Source organism: Propithecus coquereli, unplaced genomic scaffold, assembly GCF_000956105.1.
Source record: "Propithecus coquereli isolate 6110/MARCELLA unplaced genomic scaffold, Pcoq_1.0 Scaffold16, whole genome shotgun sequence".
In the NCBI taxonomy this organism is placed as follows: domain Eukaryota; kingdom Metazoa; phylum Chordata; class Mammalia; order Primates; family Indriidae; genus Propithecus; species Propithecus coquereli.
In genome coordinates this window covers 7,952,687-7,972,594 of record NW_012140524.1, presented here as the reverse complement: position 1 = coordinate 7,972,594, position 19,908 = coordinate 7,952,687, and the positions used below count along the sequence as shown (strand labels likewise).

At 34.6% G+C, this 19,908-nt stretch overlaps 1 protein-coding gene across 1 annotated transcript in view; it reads right to left on the bottom strand.

Moving 5' to 3' along the window:
- The window catches only part of KRAS (Kirsten rat sarcoma viral oncogene homolog), a 50,239-nt gene extending 33,393 nt beyond the window's left edge, over positions 1 to 16,846 (bottom strand). Inside the window, exon 1 of the mRNA XM_012640966.1 lies at positions 16,729 to 16,846. Within this exon, the coding sequence (XP_012496420.1) occupies positions 16,729 to 16,839 (111 nt within the window). The 5' untranslated portion in view covers positions 16,840 to 16,846. The remainder of the gene's footprint in view (positions 1 to 16,728) is intronic.
- Between the last annotated feature and the right edge of the window lie 3,062 nt (positions 16,847 to 19,908).

Here is a 19,908-nt window from a genome sequence, read left to right as displayed (position 1 = left end):
ATGTAAATTTTATCACAAAAAAGATTTTTAAAAGGTGTTATACAGAGATATTCAACAATGCAAGTGCACATTAGTAACAAAAAATTACCTATAAAGGAAAATAATTACAAAAATGGGACAGCTCTACCAACTCTACTATTCAAGATGATTCAGGTGACAAGAAAACCTAATCAACTTAAAAATAATTGTCATGCATCTATTTTATTTATAGTCAAAGGAACACATAAGAAAATGGTCAATACTCGAGGTTCTAATGTCTTCATCCACTTGCGGAAAAAACCCAGGAACAATATCTAACAGACAGATGGATACCATAATTCTAAAGAGCAAAACTGTTTCATCTGTAAATTCTAAGAGGTCTCTAAAAAAAAAAAAGGGAGAGAAAGAGATCTTAAAGAGGCTATGCAACTATAAGACTGAGTAAAGGAAGGGGATAGGTAACTTCAACAGAATCTTGAAATGAAAATGTGATTTTCCTCTGACTTCTGAGTAATACTTATACCTAAGATCTTACACACTCTGCCAAAACAGGCTTCAAAAAATAAGGAAAGAGGATGGTACAATGTGAAGCCATGGAATAAGAGGCAGGGCTGACAGTGGGTATAAAGTATAAACATAAAGACACTACTTCTTATTGTTTCACACTGTAGCACCAAAGTGCCCTTAGTTCATGAATTACTTTATAGAAACTATCTTTTAGTGAGAGAAAACAGTCATTAAAAATCACATTTTCAGTAAAATGTTTGACAAATGTTTACAATATAAGAATACAAAGATATGTAGTATGATCCCAATAAAATGTGTGTACATATTCGTATAAATATATCTGTACATGTATTTAAAAAGTGGTGGTGTATACATCAAAATGTTAATAAAGGCTGTCTTGATGGCAATAACTGAAGAGATACTTATCTCTTAATTTATCTCTTTTTTTGGTACTGGGTGCTATATTAAATGTATTTCTTTCTTTGGCTTTCAATTTTAAAGTATGAAAAACTACCACATTAGACTATGATCTCTAATCTTTTAAAGTATATTGTATTTTCCACATTATGTATAAAAAAATTATCTCACCAGTTAGGAAAAAAACAGTAGATGTTTAGTCCTTAAATAAGAAGCTCTTTAATAAAGATTTGAACATTTGGTTGACATTTTATTATTTTAGCCTATTCCCTTAATTAACTGTTTGAAAGAACTCTTACAGGTTATATATCGAAAACCAGTGTTTTTGAAGAATAATGAAAAAGCAGGAATTGGGAGTAAAGTACAGTGTCTTACAGTCAATCCATTACCCAGGTGTGGCTAGAGAGCATGTAAAACTGACCATAGACTTCCTCATCTATTGCTGTCATCTCACACCCTTTACTTACCGGTACACGTCCCCTATTCATATACCGAAAATCCAAAATCCAAAAACACTTCTGGCCCCAAGCATTTCAGATTAGGGATACTCAACCTGTAATGTGGGCTATTAATAGTTTTTGCATATATTTCATATTTCCACGATGAGTACTCCACCAAAGGGACCAAGAAACTGGGAGAGTAGTACCTATTCACTGATAAATCTCATTCCCATTATCTTTTCCCTTTCAGATCCTAAAAACATTGACAGCAAAGTTCTGAGTCACATTCAGTTATTGAAAAACATAATCCACAACCTACTCATAAACAATATTTCTGATTAGAAATAACAGGTATAGGTTAAAAACTCAGTATTTTCAAAGTTAACCAGAATCCTTATCCTTAGAAGGACTGTCACTGAGCTTTAGAAAAAAGCAGTGCAACTTGGTAAAAACTAAAGAACAAAGTGTTAAATGATGAAATATGATCTAAAAAGAACTGATAGGTATGAAGAGAAAGGAGAAAGCAAGCACAACAAAAATGACATACAAATGAAGATTTTATGTTAACTTGAGGTTAACCATGATAAAAGAAATACTCTCAGTATACGTGGAGTGTTGGTTCCAGGATACGCCCCCACGATCCCATTTCAAAATTCACGCTTGAACACACCCTGCAGTTGGCCCTAGGAACCCACCTATAGGAAAAGTTGGCTCTTCATATATGGGGCTCTACATTTGATTGAAAAAAAAATCCCCATATTAAGTAGACCTGAGCAGTTTAAACCCATGTTGCGCAAGGAGCAACTGTGAGGGTAGAAAAAATTTATTATGCATCAGGGTAGACTCTTTCCAAAGATGAGAGTCTAAATAAGGGTTCAGCAAACTCTTGCCCACAGGCCAAATCTTACCCACTGTTTTTGTATGGCCCATGAGCTAAGAATAATTTTTCAATTTTTAAATGGTTGTTTAAAATAAAAAACAAAGACTGTGACAAAGACACAAAGACCCTTTATAGAAAAGTTTGTCAACTCCCTTTATTAGCTGTAAGCTAATAAAATAACTTCACCAATTTGAAGTATTCTCAACACATATTATTTATTCCCTTTATATTAAAAAAATCACCACTTTGAGAAAGTATTGGCTATCAAAGCCCAATCAATTTAAAAACACAAAAATTCTACAATGAAACTAGTTAATGATGGAGCAAAGAAAAGGATCAAGACTTAACATTTTTAATTAGTATTATTTCTAGCCTTTTTAAAAAGTAAACTTTCAGATCAGGTTTATATAGGTTACTAGTATCTTTAGGAAACTTAAACTAGCTCATCACAGTAAAATATTAAATGTTTATATTTCCCTCACAACTAAAGTGCCATTTTTTTCAGCTACTGAAGTAGTAAAAACTTTTCTAAATGAAATGTACTATACTGACAAGAGCAAATTGTAAATAAAGTTCAAACATTTATGGTGATACAATAAACAAGCATGATCCTTTTGGAAGGCAATTACAGTATTTACCTAGAGCCATACAAATATTCAGTCTTTCACACAGCAATGCCTCTTATGGTAAATGAAGATAAGGAAATACAGTTTATTTTAAAAGATAGTTACAAGAGAGATGCTTAACATGGCATCCTAAAATGTCGTACAAAGAAAAATTACATAGGCAACTGACCCTAAATTTTGCATCATTATCTCTCTTCAAAACATACCTTAAATCCAAGCTCCTACCACTGCCATCATCACTATCCATCCCCCTAGTCCATCCCCCTAGTCCATGATAACTATTTTGTCTCAGACAATCTGAGGCAATTGCATCCTAGCAGGTATCCCTGCTGCTACTCTTATGACATATTCTCCACATAGCAGCAAGTGAGTTTTTAAATGTAGATCATGTCACTCACTTGCTCCAAATCCTCCAATAGCATCCCTTTAGTCTTAAAAATAAAAATCCAAAGCATTCCTCCTTCCCCAGCACCTCCTATATTTCCTCCATAACATGTATTATAATTTACAATCATGTATTTATTTATTTGTGTAATTGTTTAAGTCTATGCCCCCCAACAGGCTTTGAACTCCATGACAGTAGGGCTTGCACCTGTTTTGCTCACTCACCTGTGCTTAACAGTCTTGAACATTACAGGTAATCGTACTGTCTGCTCAATAAATGAATGAATCTTTTCAAAGTAAATATACACAGACAATAAAAAATAAATGTAAGTTTCGATTACAATTAAAACAGTTAACATAAACACAATTTAACACATTGTTCAACTGTGCAAGCCCTTCTCAAATATTCTAAAGATACTGCATATTCGAAATGAATCTATATAACGAACTCCCCCATTTTCAATGTAATAGTTTGCAATGGTAGATTTTTCAATCTCTCAACAATTTGTTTTTAAATATATTTTTCAATGGTCTTTTATCAATCAGTCTTATAAAATAAGTAGAAGGCTCGGTGCAGTAGCTCACACCTGTAATGCTAGAGCACTCTGGGAGCCCCACGCAAGAGGCTCGCTTAAGGTCAGGAGTTTGAGACCGGCCTAGGCAACATGGGGAGAACCCGTCTCGCCAAAAAAAAATTTTTTTAATTAGCTGGGTGTGGTGGCTTATGCCTGTAATTCTAGCTACTCAGAAGACTGAGGTAGGAGGATCCCTTGAGCCCAGGAGTCTGAGGTTACAATGAGCTTTGATCACGCCAATGCACTCCAGTGCAGGCAACAGAGCAAGACCTTGTCTCTCAAAAAAATAAAATGAAATAAAGTACAAGTTAAGATACCACAAATTTGATAAAGACAATGAAGTTGTAAATTTTAAATTACAATATATTAATTTAATAAATGTCTTCAATTAAATTGCTTATAATATGAAAATTTTTATGTAAAAATACACTCAAAACAATACATACACAGATTTAAAAACATTTATGGGAGGGAAGAGAGTAAGACTGGGGAGAAGAACACAGGGTATTCAACTATGTTAAGTTTTGTATCTTGAAAAGGAAAAAGCTAAATCAAATGTGGCTAAATGTTAGGAATAAAACAAAGCTGGTTGGTTGTATACATGATGTTCATTATATTAATATTACTTTTCCATAAAGCATTAAGAGTGTACCCATATCATCACTATTTTCTAACAATGGATCTGATATTTTTCTTTAGATTTCTGTTGGTTTGATAGGCTAAAAATTCTTATTGTTTTAATATCAACTTTTGAGGAATAATAAAGTTATATAGCTTTTTTCTTATCTTCATATTTATTGCCATCACCTGTGTCCTTTGCCCATTTGGAATTTTCATCTTTTTTTACGCTGACTTGTATAATTTTTTTAAAAAGCTTTTCCCAGTTTATATGTCTTTAAATGCTGTTCTGATGTACAGAAATTTATCTGTAGACCTATTATGAGGAATTTGAAAGCTAAGGCTAAATCATTCAAGATAAGATAAAGTCATTAACTAGAATAACAGTTTGTCATTTTTCTATTGTAATTAATAATAACCAAACTATTTAGTATGTTCATCTTTTAACATACTCAACTTAGTTTTCCAACTCAGACAGTAACCCTGACATGAGAAGGCATACTATATACGTCAAATAAGACAAATCATACTATATATTTTGTTACTATACTATAGAAACAAAAAACCTAAAGAAACTAATAACTTTTACTAAAGTAGTAATTACAGCAGTCAACATTTACTGGGCCCTTTCATGCTGCTGATTCCATCAGATGCTCTTGTCAACATGAATAGGGCTGCTGAAAATGTCAGCTAATGCATTATCTGGGAATTTACTTTTGAAATTGTAAGTTTTCTTAATGTGTTAAGCATTACAAGTACTTTTCATGTACTGCTTAGTAACACCTATAGGATAAAAGGAGAAATTTACTTTTAATACTTAAGTACTTTATGTTACGTTACTCTTCTAAAAGACTACTTGAATCCATTATAGAATGATGCATTCCATATTACTGGTTATAAACCATCAAAGATTGTTGTAGATTGTTAGAATTACAGCAGGGAAGAAACCAAATTTGGGGTATGGACACAGAGGCTTATTAGTTCATTCCCACCTACCCACCTCATTCCCTTTTGTATCACAGGAATGCTTATTGAAAAACTAGTGTCACATATTGCGCCAGGCATTATATAGTTTCTGACCTCAAGGAACTTGGCCTAGAAGAGATACGAATGTAAACAAATAATTAAAATAAAGTGAAATAAATATAACACCATATGCAAGACAAAGTACAACAGTGGGACACAGACCAACTTGGCTTGTATGAATTAAGAAAGACAGGGAGGGGAGGGCCATTTCAGCAGAAGGAGCAAAGAGAATGCACAAAAAAAACATATAGCCACAGCATGTTGAGTACATGGAATCAAGAGCTCAACATAATTTTAGCTTACAGGGCTTACAAATAAGTAGCAAGAAGTGAAACTGGACACTCAAGCAGAGGCCAGCTTATAGAGAGGGTCATGTATGCTACATTAAGGAGTTTTAACTTCATCCTACACTAAATCACTTTAAGGGTTTTAAACAAGGGAGGATCACATTTACCACATTCACTGTTAGCATTATTATGACAAATTATGGAAGGGGACAAGGTTTTTTTGGCCCTCCCAGACAATGCCCCATGACACTCACTCATAGGCACCAGCAGCAGTGTGCACCTCTAAAGAGAGCTAAGCTTCAGGGATACAGGCCCCCTGCTCTGAGCCTTTAGTTCTAAAAACCCCCAAATCTTCCCTGCATTCCCTGCATCCTAGGGATAGTTTTACTGTGTTACCTCAGTGTTCTCTTTTTGCTTTTGAGTCCTCCAGCAACTAATTAACTAATTCTCCACATTAAGTTCTCCGTGTTGAAATATCTAGCGTGGTTTCTGTTTTCCAGACTAGACTATAAATGTTAAAAACTGGTAAAAAGAGAGAGAGAAAGGGATGGAGGGAGTGAGGGGAACAGAGCCTCGGAGATGAGCTAGGAAATTATTATAAGAAATGACAGTGCTCGCTTCGGCAGCACATATACTAAAACTGGAATGATACAGAGAAGATTACCATGGCCCTTGCGCAAGGATGGCATGAAAAATATTATTAAAAAAAAAAAGAAATGACAAAACTTGAAGTAAGGCAGCAACAGCAGTAGGGATAGAGAAAAATAAGGAGTTTCGAGAAATACTTAATGGGAACTACCCTCAGAGATTGCTGGTAGGAACTGTAAATGGTATAGCCACCTTGGAAAACGACTTGGAAATTCCTCAAAAAGTTAAAGATAGACTGCCATATGATCCAGCAATTCTACCTCTAGATATATACCCAAGAGAACTGAAATTATATCTTCACACAAAAACTTGCACATAAATGTTTATAGCAGCATTATTCAAAATAGCCAAAGAGAGGAAACAACCCAAATGCCCATCAACTGATGAAAGGATAAACAATATATGGTATATCTATACATACAACAAAGTATCATTCAGCCACAAAAAGGAATGAACTGATCAACATGCAACAACATAGATGAACTCTGAAAACATTATTCTATATGAAAGACGCCAGATACAAAAGGCCATGTACTGTATGATTCATTTATATGAAATATTTAAAACAGGCAAATCTACAGAGACACAAAGCAAATTAGTGGTTTTCAGGGGCTGGTGGGAGAAGGGCTTGAGGAATGACCGCTAACGGGCATGGGACTTCTTTGTGGGGTGATGATAACATTCTAGAATTTGATAGCTGTGATGGCTACACAAACCTTGTGAATATACTAAAAACCACTGTACACTTTAAAAAGGTAAATTTTGTGTGATGTGAGTTATATCTCAACAATTAAAAGCAGCAGAGCTTATTGATGGGGATGGGAACAGAGAGGGGTTAAGGAAAAGATAAGTTCAATTTTGGGCATGCTGAATTTCCTAAGGTCATGGTGGGTATGACCTGTAGGTAGCTTGATATAGAGGTCTGGTGCTTAGGGCAGAAGTCTAGGCTAGAGAGAGACTCGAGAGTCTTCACTCTATGTGCAGCCAAAGAACCCCACTTTTGTGGTGTGAGCTTGAACAAACTACTTAATCTCTCATCTACACTTATTGTTCCTTCATCTGTAAAAGTGGGTTAATAATCATATTCAGGACTATGTCTACAGGTTATGATTAAAGACTATGAAAATCCCTTTACAAACTGAAAAGTGCCATAAAAGGTTAATTGCATTATTTTATGTATTACATTGTACATGCCAAAAAAATAGAGGGCAGGCCACTAGCTACTAGGAACCGTACAGAAACAGTATCTTGTCCTTATATAATCATTGGACATCTACAGTTGAAATAACTTGCAAAACTAGTTACTATATTTAGAAATAAATATAATGGAACTGGACAAGTTACAAGGAAGGAGAGCTAAAACTCAGGATTATGAAGGATTTCTATTCTGGTTAGCGAGTAAGGGTGTTAAAGACCTTGTTCTCATAATAGAATTTTCAATTAAAGACCAAGACATTCGTTAAAAGTAAGGATAAAGAAAACAAAGACTTCTTTACCAAATGCTGGATATTTGGCATTATAAGAATGGTGAATATTAGCTTAGAACTAGAGAGAATTAAATGTATACTACCCCTAAGAGATAAAACTAGTTCGAAAACCTGAATAAACTCAAGGAAAATGTACATAACACATTTTGAAAATAAAGATGCTATAAGCATACCTGTTGAAGCATACCTGTAACCTGTTGAAGTCAAGTGGCATTCTTCCACAAGTTATCACTTGAAGTCAAGGTAAGAATGATAGACTGAAATGATCATGGATCCAATCTTACAATTACAGATGCCAACATAATTTTCATGTTTTATATTATATACTTACCAGTTATTTATTTAGCCTTGATATCAATTTCCTTAATCCAAGAGTATATCTGCATAATCTAATCTATTGAGGCTTTAAAAAGAAGTATGAAATAACCTAATAGTATCTAATACTTTAGTGTCCTTTTCTCTCTCTCTCCAAAATGAGTATTTCTCTCCCACCCCCAACAGTATATGCTTGTTTTTAAAAACTGAAACACCACAGAGAATGAAGGAATAATTAAGTTTGTTTTTAGATAACAATGTGCTATGACCCAGTTTCACTTACATAACGGACATTTTTCAATGTCAGTACATACAAATCTATCTAATCCTTTGACAACTGTGTATTATAATTTGTATGGATATACCATAATTTATTTCACCCATTCTCCATTGGCAGACATGCAGATTATTTCCATTTTTTAAAAATCATAAAGAGCACTATAATAAACATTCCCATATATAGAGCTTAAACATTTATCCAATCAAATCCCTGGGATAAATTCTAAGAAATAGAATTACCTGGACAAAGGACATGCAGTTTGAATTTTGAAAATCTTCCCCAACTGACCTCCAGAAAAGTTTGTTAGAGTTCATATTCCCACTACAGAAAAAAGAGAGCACTTTTCTCCATATCCTTCCCAGCGCAGTTATCATTCTAATCTTAGTCAATATTAAAATATGAAATGTTATTTCTTGTTTGAAGTTGCATTGTACTCATAAAGTGTCTTTTTATATGCTTATGTCATTTGTTTTATTTCTTTTGTGGTAGACACGCTGGCTATTTATATCTTTACCCCATTTTTTTTGTTTGGATGTTTAATTTTTTCTAATACATATATAAGATAGCTTCCTGTTATATGAACCAAATGGCTTTCCCAGGTTTTCATTTGTCTTGTATCTTTACTAAAGACATCTTAATTTTTATGCAGACATAAAGTTTAATCTTTTCCTAAATGTCTTCCTTAATAGTTAGAGGATACCCTGATAATGAGAAAAGGATTCCCACTTTTCACAAGGTAGAAAAATATTTAATCTTAATTCCACAAATAAGGAAACTAATCTAATGTTAAATCAATTCATTCAATCTATGTTACTTAGGTCAGCAGTCCCCAATCATTTCAGCACCAGGGACCAGTTTCATGGAAGACAATTTTTCCACAGATGGTGGTGGGGGGGGGCGGTGATGGATTCTCATAAGGAGTGTGCCACCTAGATCCCTTACCTGCACAGTTTACAGTAGAGTTTGTGCTCCTATGAGAATCTAATGCTGCTGCTGATTTGATAGGAGGAAGAGCTCAGGCAGTGATGCTAGTGATGCAGAGCTGCTGTAAATACAGATGAAGTTTTGCTTGCCCACTGCTCACCTCCTTCCTAACAGACCACAGACTGGTAATGGTCCACAGCCCAGGGGTTGGGGACCTCAGACTTAGATAATACTGCAAGAATCAGAATTTAAGATGGACATTATCATTTTTATTTCACAACTCTATACAGTTACACATTAAAATTTAAACAAGGTAGAACCGGTTTTCTCACTTAGGGAAAAAGAAGAATTCATGATTGTGGGTGTTTTTGTTTTCGTTTTTCTTACTGAGACACAGTCTCACTCTGTAACCCTGGCTAGAATGATCCAGTGGCATCATCATAGCTCACTGCAACCTCCAACTCCTGGGCTCAAGCAATCCTCCTGCCTTAGCCTCCCAAGTAGCTAGGACTAGAGGCGCACACCAACTATACCCGGCTAATTTTTCTATTTTTTGTAAAGATGGTGTCTCACTCTTGCTCAGGCTGGTCTCGAATTCCTGACCTCAAACGATCCTCCTGCCTCAGTCTCCCAGTGCTAGGATTACAGGTGTGAGCCACCGTGCCCAGTTGAACTCATGATTTTTTATAACATGTATTTTCTAGCTCAACGCATTGAAAAGGGTCTAGAAGCAGTGATGCTCCAGCAGCAATAAACGCACCCAATATCCAGATCTTGATTTCTAAATACCATTTCCCATTAAAAGGCACTAGGGTTCCCTGGACAAATGGCTGAATCCAGTGTGGGGACAGGAAAAAGACCAGGTGAACCTAGAACATACAGTGCCAGAAAGTAAAGAAGAGCACTGAACCTAATGAGGACATGTCAAAAGGATAGAGAAGCCAGCTTGAAAGGGATTCCACCAGTTATATCAAAAACAAATTTGAGCATCAAAATCAATAATTACAGTAACAGACTGCAACAAATAATTAAAAGGGAAGGGAAGAGAAAAGAGAGAGTTCTTACTTATGGCAGATGCCAATTAATTAATGTAGAAGTAATGACAGAGTTAGAAGATTACCATTTTGCAACCCCTATGGTAGTAATTTATTTAGGTAGGAATTATCAGTTGGACGCTAAATCCTACTAAATGTGAATATTTTGGAAAACAGGGTGTCTCAAAGTATCTCCTCACAGAGTACTTATTAATTATAAAGGAATTAAAGCCAATTTTACAGAGAGAAATCTGATAGACATCAACTTAACCAAAGAAATCAATGTTATCAATAATGGAACAAACCAGCATCATCATTATAATGCCTCCTGTTGTGATGCAATGAAGAGGACATAACATCACTGATGTTTCATTCCTGCCAAAACTGTTTAACCTGAATCTGATCATAAGGAAACAATCAGAAAAACCTAAAATACATTCTATAAAACAATTGGTCTGAATTCTTCAAAAAGTGACACTGTCCAGGAGGCTGAGGCAGGAGGATCACTTGAACCCAGGAGTCTGAGGTTGCAGTGAGCTGTGATGACACCACTGCACTCCAGCCTGGGTGACAGAGCAAGACGCTGTATCAAAAAAAAAAAAAAAAAAAAGTGCCACTGTCATACAAGACAAAGAAAAGCTAAGAAACTGCTCTAGATTAGAGAGACTTTGAGACATGACAACTAATTATTGATCCTAGATCACACACACAAAAATAACTGCTAAAAAGATATTCTGGGAACAACTGATAAAATTTGAATATGAACTATATTATTAATGTTGAATTTCCTAAATTTTATCATTGCATCATAGTTAAATAAGAAAATATTCTTATTGTTAGAATAAGATTGGCAAAATTTTTCTGTAAAGGGCAAGATAATAAATATGTCAGGCTTTTGGTCTTCTTTGTTGCAACTACTTAGCTCTGCCATTGTAGTGTGAAAGCAGCCATAGACAATATGTAAACACAAGAGCATGGCTGTGCTCCAATAAACCTTTACAAAGAAACAGCAGGCAGGATTTGGCCAGCAAGCAAGCCACAGTTTGCAGACTTCTATCTCAGAAGGTAGAAGTTTAAAGGTAAAGGATCATAATATGTGCAACTTAATCTTAAAGGTCAGCAAAAATAAAGAATATGCATTCACGTATGTGTGTGTTTATTTGTGTGTGTTTGTATATATACACATACACACATATAAACATACACACACACACAGATCTAGAGAAAACAAATGTGGCAAAACCTTAACTAGTGAATCCAGTTTAAGGGTAACAGGTATTCATTGTACTATTTTTTATTACTTTTCTATAGGGTGGAAAATTTTCAAAATAAAATGTTGAAAAAATAATCTAAGGTAGTCGCTATGTCCCTCCTTAATCCTCTCAAATATTTTATTTTTTACTACCTATTTCTACTAATTTTGTTATATTAAGATCACAATAATGTAACTGTTCCATAAAGCTGGGCATTATGAGATAATAAAGAGATGCAAGAATTGTAATGCTCTCTTAAAATATAAAGCCTCTATATTAAAAGTCATACATAATTAGCATCACTGACTAGAAACAGTGCTCTTCAAAACAGTCGGCCCTTCATATCTGTGGGATCTGCACTGTGGATTCAACCAACCGTGGACAGAAGATATTTGGGGGGAAAAAATCCAGAAAGTTCCAAAAGCAAAACTCTAATCTGCAAGTACTAAGTTGAATCCATGAGAATGAAGAGAGGTGTAGGCACTGTATTAGGTGATGGTTTAAAGTGTATGGGAAGATATATGTAGTTCATATACAAATACTATGCCATTCTGTAGCAAGGACTTGCATATTTGCAGATTTTGGTACCCACAGGGGGTCCTAAAACCAATCTCTGGTGGATCCCAAGGGACAAGTGTATACCTAAGACTAATAAAGCTCCATGAAGGCAGGGACTGGTCCATTTTGCTCCCCTATGTACCTCCAGCCCCTAGGAAGACTGCATAGTAAAAAGTGGGCACTGAATATCATTTTGGGGATTAAGGAATTAGTTGTATTGTTAAAACCAGAATCTGAGGAGATGACAAACCATGAAAACATTTTTTTCCCTTTCACTAATTCCATTATCAACTTCCATTTGTATGTTTTTAAAGCTTTGTATTTATAAAAACCCAAGGGAGAATAAAACATGTCCAGTAAAGTTTAACATTCAGGTCTAAATAGGTACTTATTAAGTAAGTATTTATTCTTAAATTGACCTAAATACAGTACCTGAGTTTTGTGTTAGTTTATTCTAAAAATCAGGTGCTTCACAACTCTTCCACAGTCCTATAAAAATCTACAAAATGTGAACTTTCACAATTTGCCATTTCTGAATAGGCTCTTCATAACACCGCCTGTACCACACCACCAGGCCTTGGTCTCCATAAAGCAGCTCCTGAGCGCATGCAAAGAAATTCAGAGAGCCACACTGCTGCTTCTTAGTCCCTCAAAGTAAACTCATTATGTGTTAACAGTGGACCCTATTTTCTCTTACAGTGCCTCATTTCCTTTCTTAAATATACTCGCTTACTTGCTTGTTAGGCCTACCTATACAGTAATCTCTATATTAATATCAGCAGAGTAAAACTGATATTCTAAATTTTTAAAAAATTATATAAGACTTTTAAATAAATTTGATATATGATAAATTGATTATACCCACAGTTTAAACAGGAAAAACATCCAAATTTAGGATTTCATTGTTATTTATAATGACAAATAAATTGACCAGTAGAGGGCACTCACAAAAGGGGGGAAGACCTAGCCACAGCCTCGAAGAGAGATACACAGAAGAAACTGCAGTGCATTTCCTATTTTAAAAACGGAATGCTTTAATAGAACACTGGAGTAGTTATCACCCCTGATTGATAACCACTAATATATATGTATAAAATCAGAAAAATAACAGCTTACAACATTACATAAGACTTTTCTTATTCCACGCTTCAACACTGTTTTAATATTATATTATAAATTTTCTCTCTGTATCTACACACTTTCTTCTGCAAGTAAAATGAATTCAATAATTATCATGGGAAAATAAGAAAATAGAGAAACTAGTAAACCTTGGTAAAATAAACATAGCTCAGAGCACAGAAGATGGAACGAATCAATCTAATTATTAATCTACTCTTCATTACTGAGTAGGAAACTGTTCCATCCAAGCAGGGCATAATAACTTGAACTGAATTGTAAGTGTCGCAATAACAAAAGCATTCAGATGTCAAAGAATTAGAGCCTCTGGAAAATACTTCTTGCTATATTTATCTTCACTAGATATTATATGCAGTAGATACTCAATATATATTTACTAATTAATTAACTGATTCTTCTGATCTGTATGTTTATAACTACCTATATTTTTTTAAAGACAAGATTATTCTTCCACCAAATTTTACCTTGGAAAAAAAATTTCAGTGAAAATGTTTTGATAAAAAGTGATCTCAAAACTATAAAAGCATATATTAAATGTTTCTAGCCAAGCATTTTGTTTGGGGGCTTGAGTTTTTAATAATCTTGCCACGCTAACGAGATACTTCATTATCTCTTTGGTGGACTTCATAAAAGATGAAATCTTTCAGAATAAAAGAAAAGGTGACTTTCTCGTGTGTAGCCTCAAATATAAACACACTCCATCTATATGTCATGCCTGCCTAACTATCGTTATCTCTGCCATTAAGTTGCCATTAGATAGCAGACTAATTTCAAATTTGGGTATATTGACAAATCTGAATTAGTCTCTATTATTAAATATCTTCTTAACTTGAAAGACAGGTAATTTTTTACTTTTAAAAAGTTATACAAGGGTACAGTGCAAATTCCACTTAACTAGGTCTCACAAAATTGAAGTTCAAATCCTACCACGTGCTAGCTAAGTATCCTTAGGTGAGTCAGAACCTCTCAGAGACTATTAATTACCTATAAAATCAAAGAAACAATGACCACTCTCTTGATTTACCTCCTGGTGTAAACCTTTGCAAATTCTAAATCATTAAAAAATACAGTATTACTTCACTGAAATTTTTAAAAATTCTTTCCACTAAAAAAAGTAGGAAAACTAATGAGAATTCCAAATGTGCAAAGTCTATGTCCTCTCTAATTTTCTCTCTGACCTACATTATTCACCAAACAAAACCTAATAGCAGCAGTGAAATCTCCCATCCTCCTTAACTTTTTATAACACGGAGTCAGCATTTTTATTCAATCAACTATTTATTAAGTTAAACTACGAAGCTCTCTTGCCTTTCTTATAGTTGAACTGCACCAAGAACTTAATGCGTCAGTTCCCTCAGAGACTCACTGTAACTTCGGAGGTAAGAGATAATCTCAAACCCTTTCCCAGGTGGCTAAACTAAAACAGAATGTCAGTTTCAAAGTTCACAGGTAATCAGTGCTTCCCAGAGTCAAGTCTTCTGGTTTGGCAGAAATCATAATCAGAATTATGGGTTTAAGTTTATAAGCTTTTTCAACCTTCCCCCTAAATAAAGCATTACCTGTTAGCTTTATTTCTTCAAGATTTATATTGTATTTTAACAATTTTGAGCAAAAGGTTTCCTAACCTATTTTATCACATTCGTGATGCCATGCTATATGCATTCATGACCTCTGACAGGACACAGAGTGTAATGGAATTTCTCAGATTTTCAGGAAGATTGAAGGCATTTCTGTTAAAAATCATCTTCCAAAATTCCAGGAAAACTTCCATGCTTAACCCGAATTCTATTAAAATTTCCTTTTACATTTGATGTAAATGGTAGAGTACACCAAGTAACACTGGATTTGGAATATAGATTGAAAGGGTGAATGACTCAATCCTCCTCAAAGAACACAACTATAGTACAGCATTGAACTGACTTGTCAAATGTAAATATATATTGAGATTACTACACAGGCAGTCCACTTCAATTTGACTGTTTTTCTTTACTAAAGCAAATTCTTAAACTTGGAAGGCAAATAAAAGTTGCTTCTATGTTTAAATGGAATCTTTGTAAATCAGCATTACTTCTCCATTTTGCTATAGTACCAAAAATATTTGACATTTTCTTCTGAACAGTTATCTAATCAATGCTCAAAGTTCTAAATCGCATAAACACAGTTCTAAGGCCACTGATGCCCTCAGGATCCACCTCAGTGCAGAGAGTGTCTTTAGAACATTACACAGCACAGTTCCTTAACAGGGCATTTTGACCTGTTAGATTCCACAACTTGGGATTTGGAGAAAGTTCCAGGAAAATTTTCAGAACGGATTAAAAAAAATTGGTACATTAGATCTAGAATAAAACCTAAAGGATTAGAATTGTTTAACCTGGGTAAAGAAGCCTAAGAAATAATCTAACAATATAAGGGTATTTCAAAGACAAAACGATACATTATTTCCATCTCCACTGATGTTAAATTTAACATGAAGATTCAGATTATGCATGAAATATGCTAATAATTATGTTCTGAAAATGGGTTGACAAGGACAGTTATGGAATGTCCCCTCCTGCAGGCCTTTGGATTAAATAAATCCTATCTGCTTGAGATAATCTGAGTATAGTGCTGCCAGAGAAAGTAAGAAATATTACTACCTGACCTCTTACAGTCTCTTCTAGGTCTTTACCTCTCCTTTCGCTATTGGCCTTTACTTCGGTAAGTTTTCATAAAACCCAAAAAGTCTGAAAATAATCCTCAAAAGCTAATTAGTCAAATTGCAATAAAAAATCCTAACATTTCCTTGAGTAAATTAAAAAAGGAATGCAAAGATAAAGATTGGTAGTGGTACAATTATATATCGCACCTTAGGCAAAGAATGAGCTTTTTAAAATATATCACGTAGCTATTGGTTCTGCACTACTTTAATGTTGAAGGGAAAATACTAATTAAGTTAAAGAAAAACCCAATCATCAATTACATTTTACCAGTACAATTCAATCTGATGTCAAAATACCAGGAAACCCATAATAAAAGTTACATTAAAAAGTGACTTTTAGGTATGGATGAGATGCAAATTCACCTTTCCACCCTCTCACAAAACTTAAAAATACACTTCCAAACAAAATGCACACATACTGACACAGTGTGAATGAACACCACGGACCTTGATGTTCTCCCAAGGGAAGTAAGGCTCCCATATTTATGGTTACATATAACTTCAGTGAAACCCAAATACATTTCAGATAACTTAAGACAACTTGCAGTATAATTACCTTGTAATAAGTACTCAAAAAAATGATGAGAGAAACCTTGATTTGTACAAAAGGATGGTCCTGCACAAGTAGTATGTATAATACTAAAACAAGATTTACCTCTATTGTTGGATCATATTCGTCCACAAAGTGATTCTGAATTAGCTGTATCGTCAAGGCACTCTTGCCTACGCCACCAGCTCCAACTACCACAAGTTTATATTCAGTCATTTTCAGCAGGCCTTATAATAAAAATAATGAAAATGTGACTAAATTAGGATATGTGTTATACATGCAGTTAATACTCTAACAAACACTCTTATCAATACCTTTTACACAAACTCACCTTTATGTGGAAAATTATTGCAAAATACCTTATAAAATTCAATGATAAAATTTCAGTTGACTACAGATGTGTATTGTGATAAATTGTACTTCATTTACAAACTCCCTCATCAACATTTGAGAAAAACACATACAGACTACATAGACAGTTCTTTTATTTTATATTCAGGTTGTTCTATCTAAAGAGCCAGACTGCTGTTCTGCAGCAGCTGATGACTCTCAAAGGATCATACCATGACTTCACTCAGTACAAGTGCCTAGCACAGTTCTCTATACCCTGTTGACACACCCACACAAAACTTGTTGACGGCTATCTCCACTCCTATCGGTTCAGTATTCCTAGTTGACTTTCACCTCTAATAGTCAGAAGTAGATATGCTAAGAGTAACTTTTTTGGAGCCAACAACTATAGAAATCTTTATAAAGGCATCATCACAGTAGTTCTCCTGTATAAGGAGCAACAATCATCAGATAGGGGATAGAAGGATGAGTGTCAAATAAAGCTGGACTGTATTATGGTGAAATAAAACTTTAGACACCGAAGCAAATAAAGATAATATCTGAAGACACTTTAATCTGTAAAATACCTCTGGGGAGAATAAAAGTAAAAACTAAGAGCACTTTGAGAACTTTGGATTAACCATTCAGTATAGGCGATTTAATCATCAATCACAATATACAACCCTATCTTAGTGCTGAAAAACAGCACTTTTGCACAAGAAAAATATAATTAAATAAAACAGAGATAAACACTGCTTTTAATAAGAAAAAACTTTTAAAAGGCTGGACGTGGTGGCTCACACCTGTAATCCCAGCACTTTGGGAGGCCAAGGTGGGAGGATCCCTTGAGGCCAGGAGTTCAAGACCAGCTTGAGCAACAAAGCGATAACCCATCTCTACAAAAAATAGAAAAATTACCCGGGCACGGTGATGTGCACCTATAGTCCCAGCTACTTGGGAGGCTGAGGCAGGAGGATTGCTTGAGCCCAGTTTTGAGATTGCGGTGACCTATAGGACAATGCCACTGCACTTGCACTCTAGCTCAGGCTACAAAGCGAGACCCTGCCTCAAAAACAAACAAACAAAAAAAAACAAAAAGAAAAACCAAACTTTTAAAAGATTTAAGTGAATATGACTCAATAATCCAAGTGACTTTTACTTTTTGCTTTTTGTACATCATCTCCCAACATGTGCAACAAACACTGACAACTTGTACAGTTAACAAGCACAAGATAAAAAATAAAATCTGGTATTTTTTAGTCAGCTGTTTCAGACTTTTTGAAATAAAATGAATATATTTAATTTCATCTCCTTTCCCTCATGTAATATATTATTACAAATAAGGAGTGAAATGCAGAAAGAATGACAGTAAATGTACATTTATTATAGGATAAGTAGTTCTAGATTAATGAATATGCATATATTATAAACACTTAATACATGCGGCATCCTATTTACTGAAGACCAAAATTAAAAATAATAATAATAATTTGGTTTTCCAAATAACATACTAACCTTATTCCTGAGCCCCCTCACAAAGAACACAGGCTAGAAAACTATTGTACCAGACTGTTATAGTCCAGCTCTCTGCCCTCCTTGGTTCCACCTATTCTTAGGCACCGCCTGTTGAAGGCCACGATGACAGCCACTACCAGCAAGTATCTTATCCTGTTTGCCTCCATGTTTTATTCCAAATGTAGGCCATAGAAAATGACATACATGAAAAGACTCATTCCAAAATGTACCCTCTAGCTCCCTGTCCACCTCACGCTGCAAAACAGTTTGGATAGCTTAAAAGTGCTATTCTCAAAATGTGGCCTGGGGATGGACCCCTCTGGTTCCTAAGACTTTTCTGGGGTCCAAGAGGTCAAAATTGTTTTCATAATAATAGTAAAGTGTTCTTTACCCTTTTGACTCTCATTATTTCACAAGTGTATATGGCAGAATTTTCCAGATGTGTGATCACAACAGATTGAATGCAAATGCAGATATGAGAATCCACTATTAAGTTGCACAATTGAAGAGATTTGCGAAAAATTACTCTTCTAATTTTTGGTTTTACTTTGGAAAAATCCCTTTTCATAAAGTATTTTGTTCCTGTTACCAAGTAATTGCCTTATTATTTCTATTTTTAAATGAAGTTTTTTAAATTTCTCAGTTTTATATGGTGAATATTGATAGATCCCATAGAAATCAAAGATTTTTGAGACCTTCAATAATTTTTAAGAACGTAAAGGAGTCCTTAAGACCAAACAGTTTGCTAGCCTAAGAGATACTGTGGACAGATAATGGATTAGAGTTTAGTTGTATATGTATGTCTGAATTCAGAGACACACACTTTCTGGTCTACTTGTTTATGTGGTGGTTGTTTCCAGGGGAAAAAAAAAAATCCTTGACTTGGATTTTTAAAACCACTCAATATTGAAATCCACTAGAAAGAACTGTGTTCCAAAGGAGTTTTATTGAATGAAGATCACATGTCAGAAGGGGCCCTCTCACCCAAAGTTGCAAAAGCTGGCAAGAAGTGGAACTGGGAATAAAACCCAACAATTTTTTTAATCATAAAAAAATTTACTTGTATTTGTCATAAAATTAAATTTACCATCTACAATCTCTTAAAATCAAGTATGGTGTGGATGCCTACAGTCTCAAAGTAAATAGTATTGATATCAATCATATTTGATGTTTATAGTCTATCACATGCAGAAGTCAGCATTTTGGACCTTTGTCACTTAAGAGTGACACCAGTTATATGGTTAACTCTGTGCTGATAATTACAAACAGATCTTTTCCCCGTATAATTTCCTTTTAAATTATTTTCTATTAGAAACATACACACATATTGTGTAACAATTAGAAAATACCTTTCTGTTTTTAACCCTTCGTTTTGATTTAAGAAGGCTAGCTTAGGACTTCAGCTATAATAAGCACATACCTAAGAGAATTTCAGGCAGT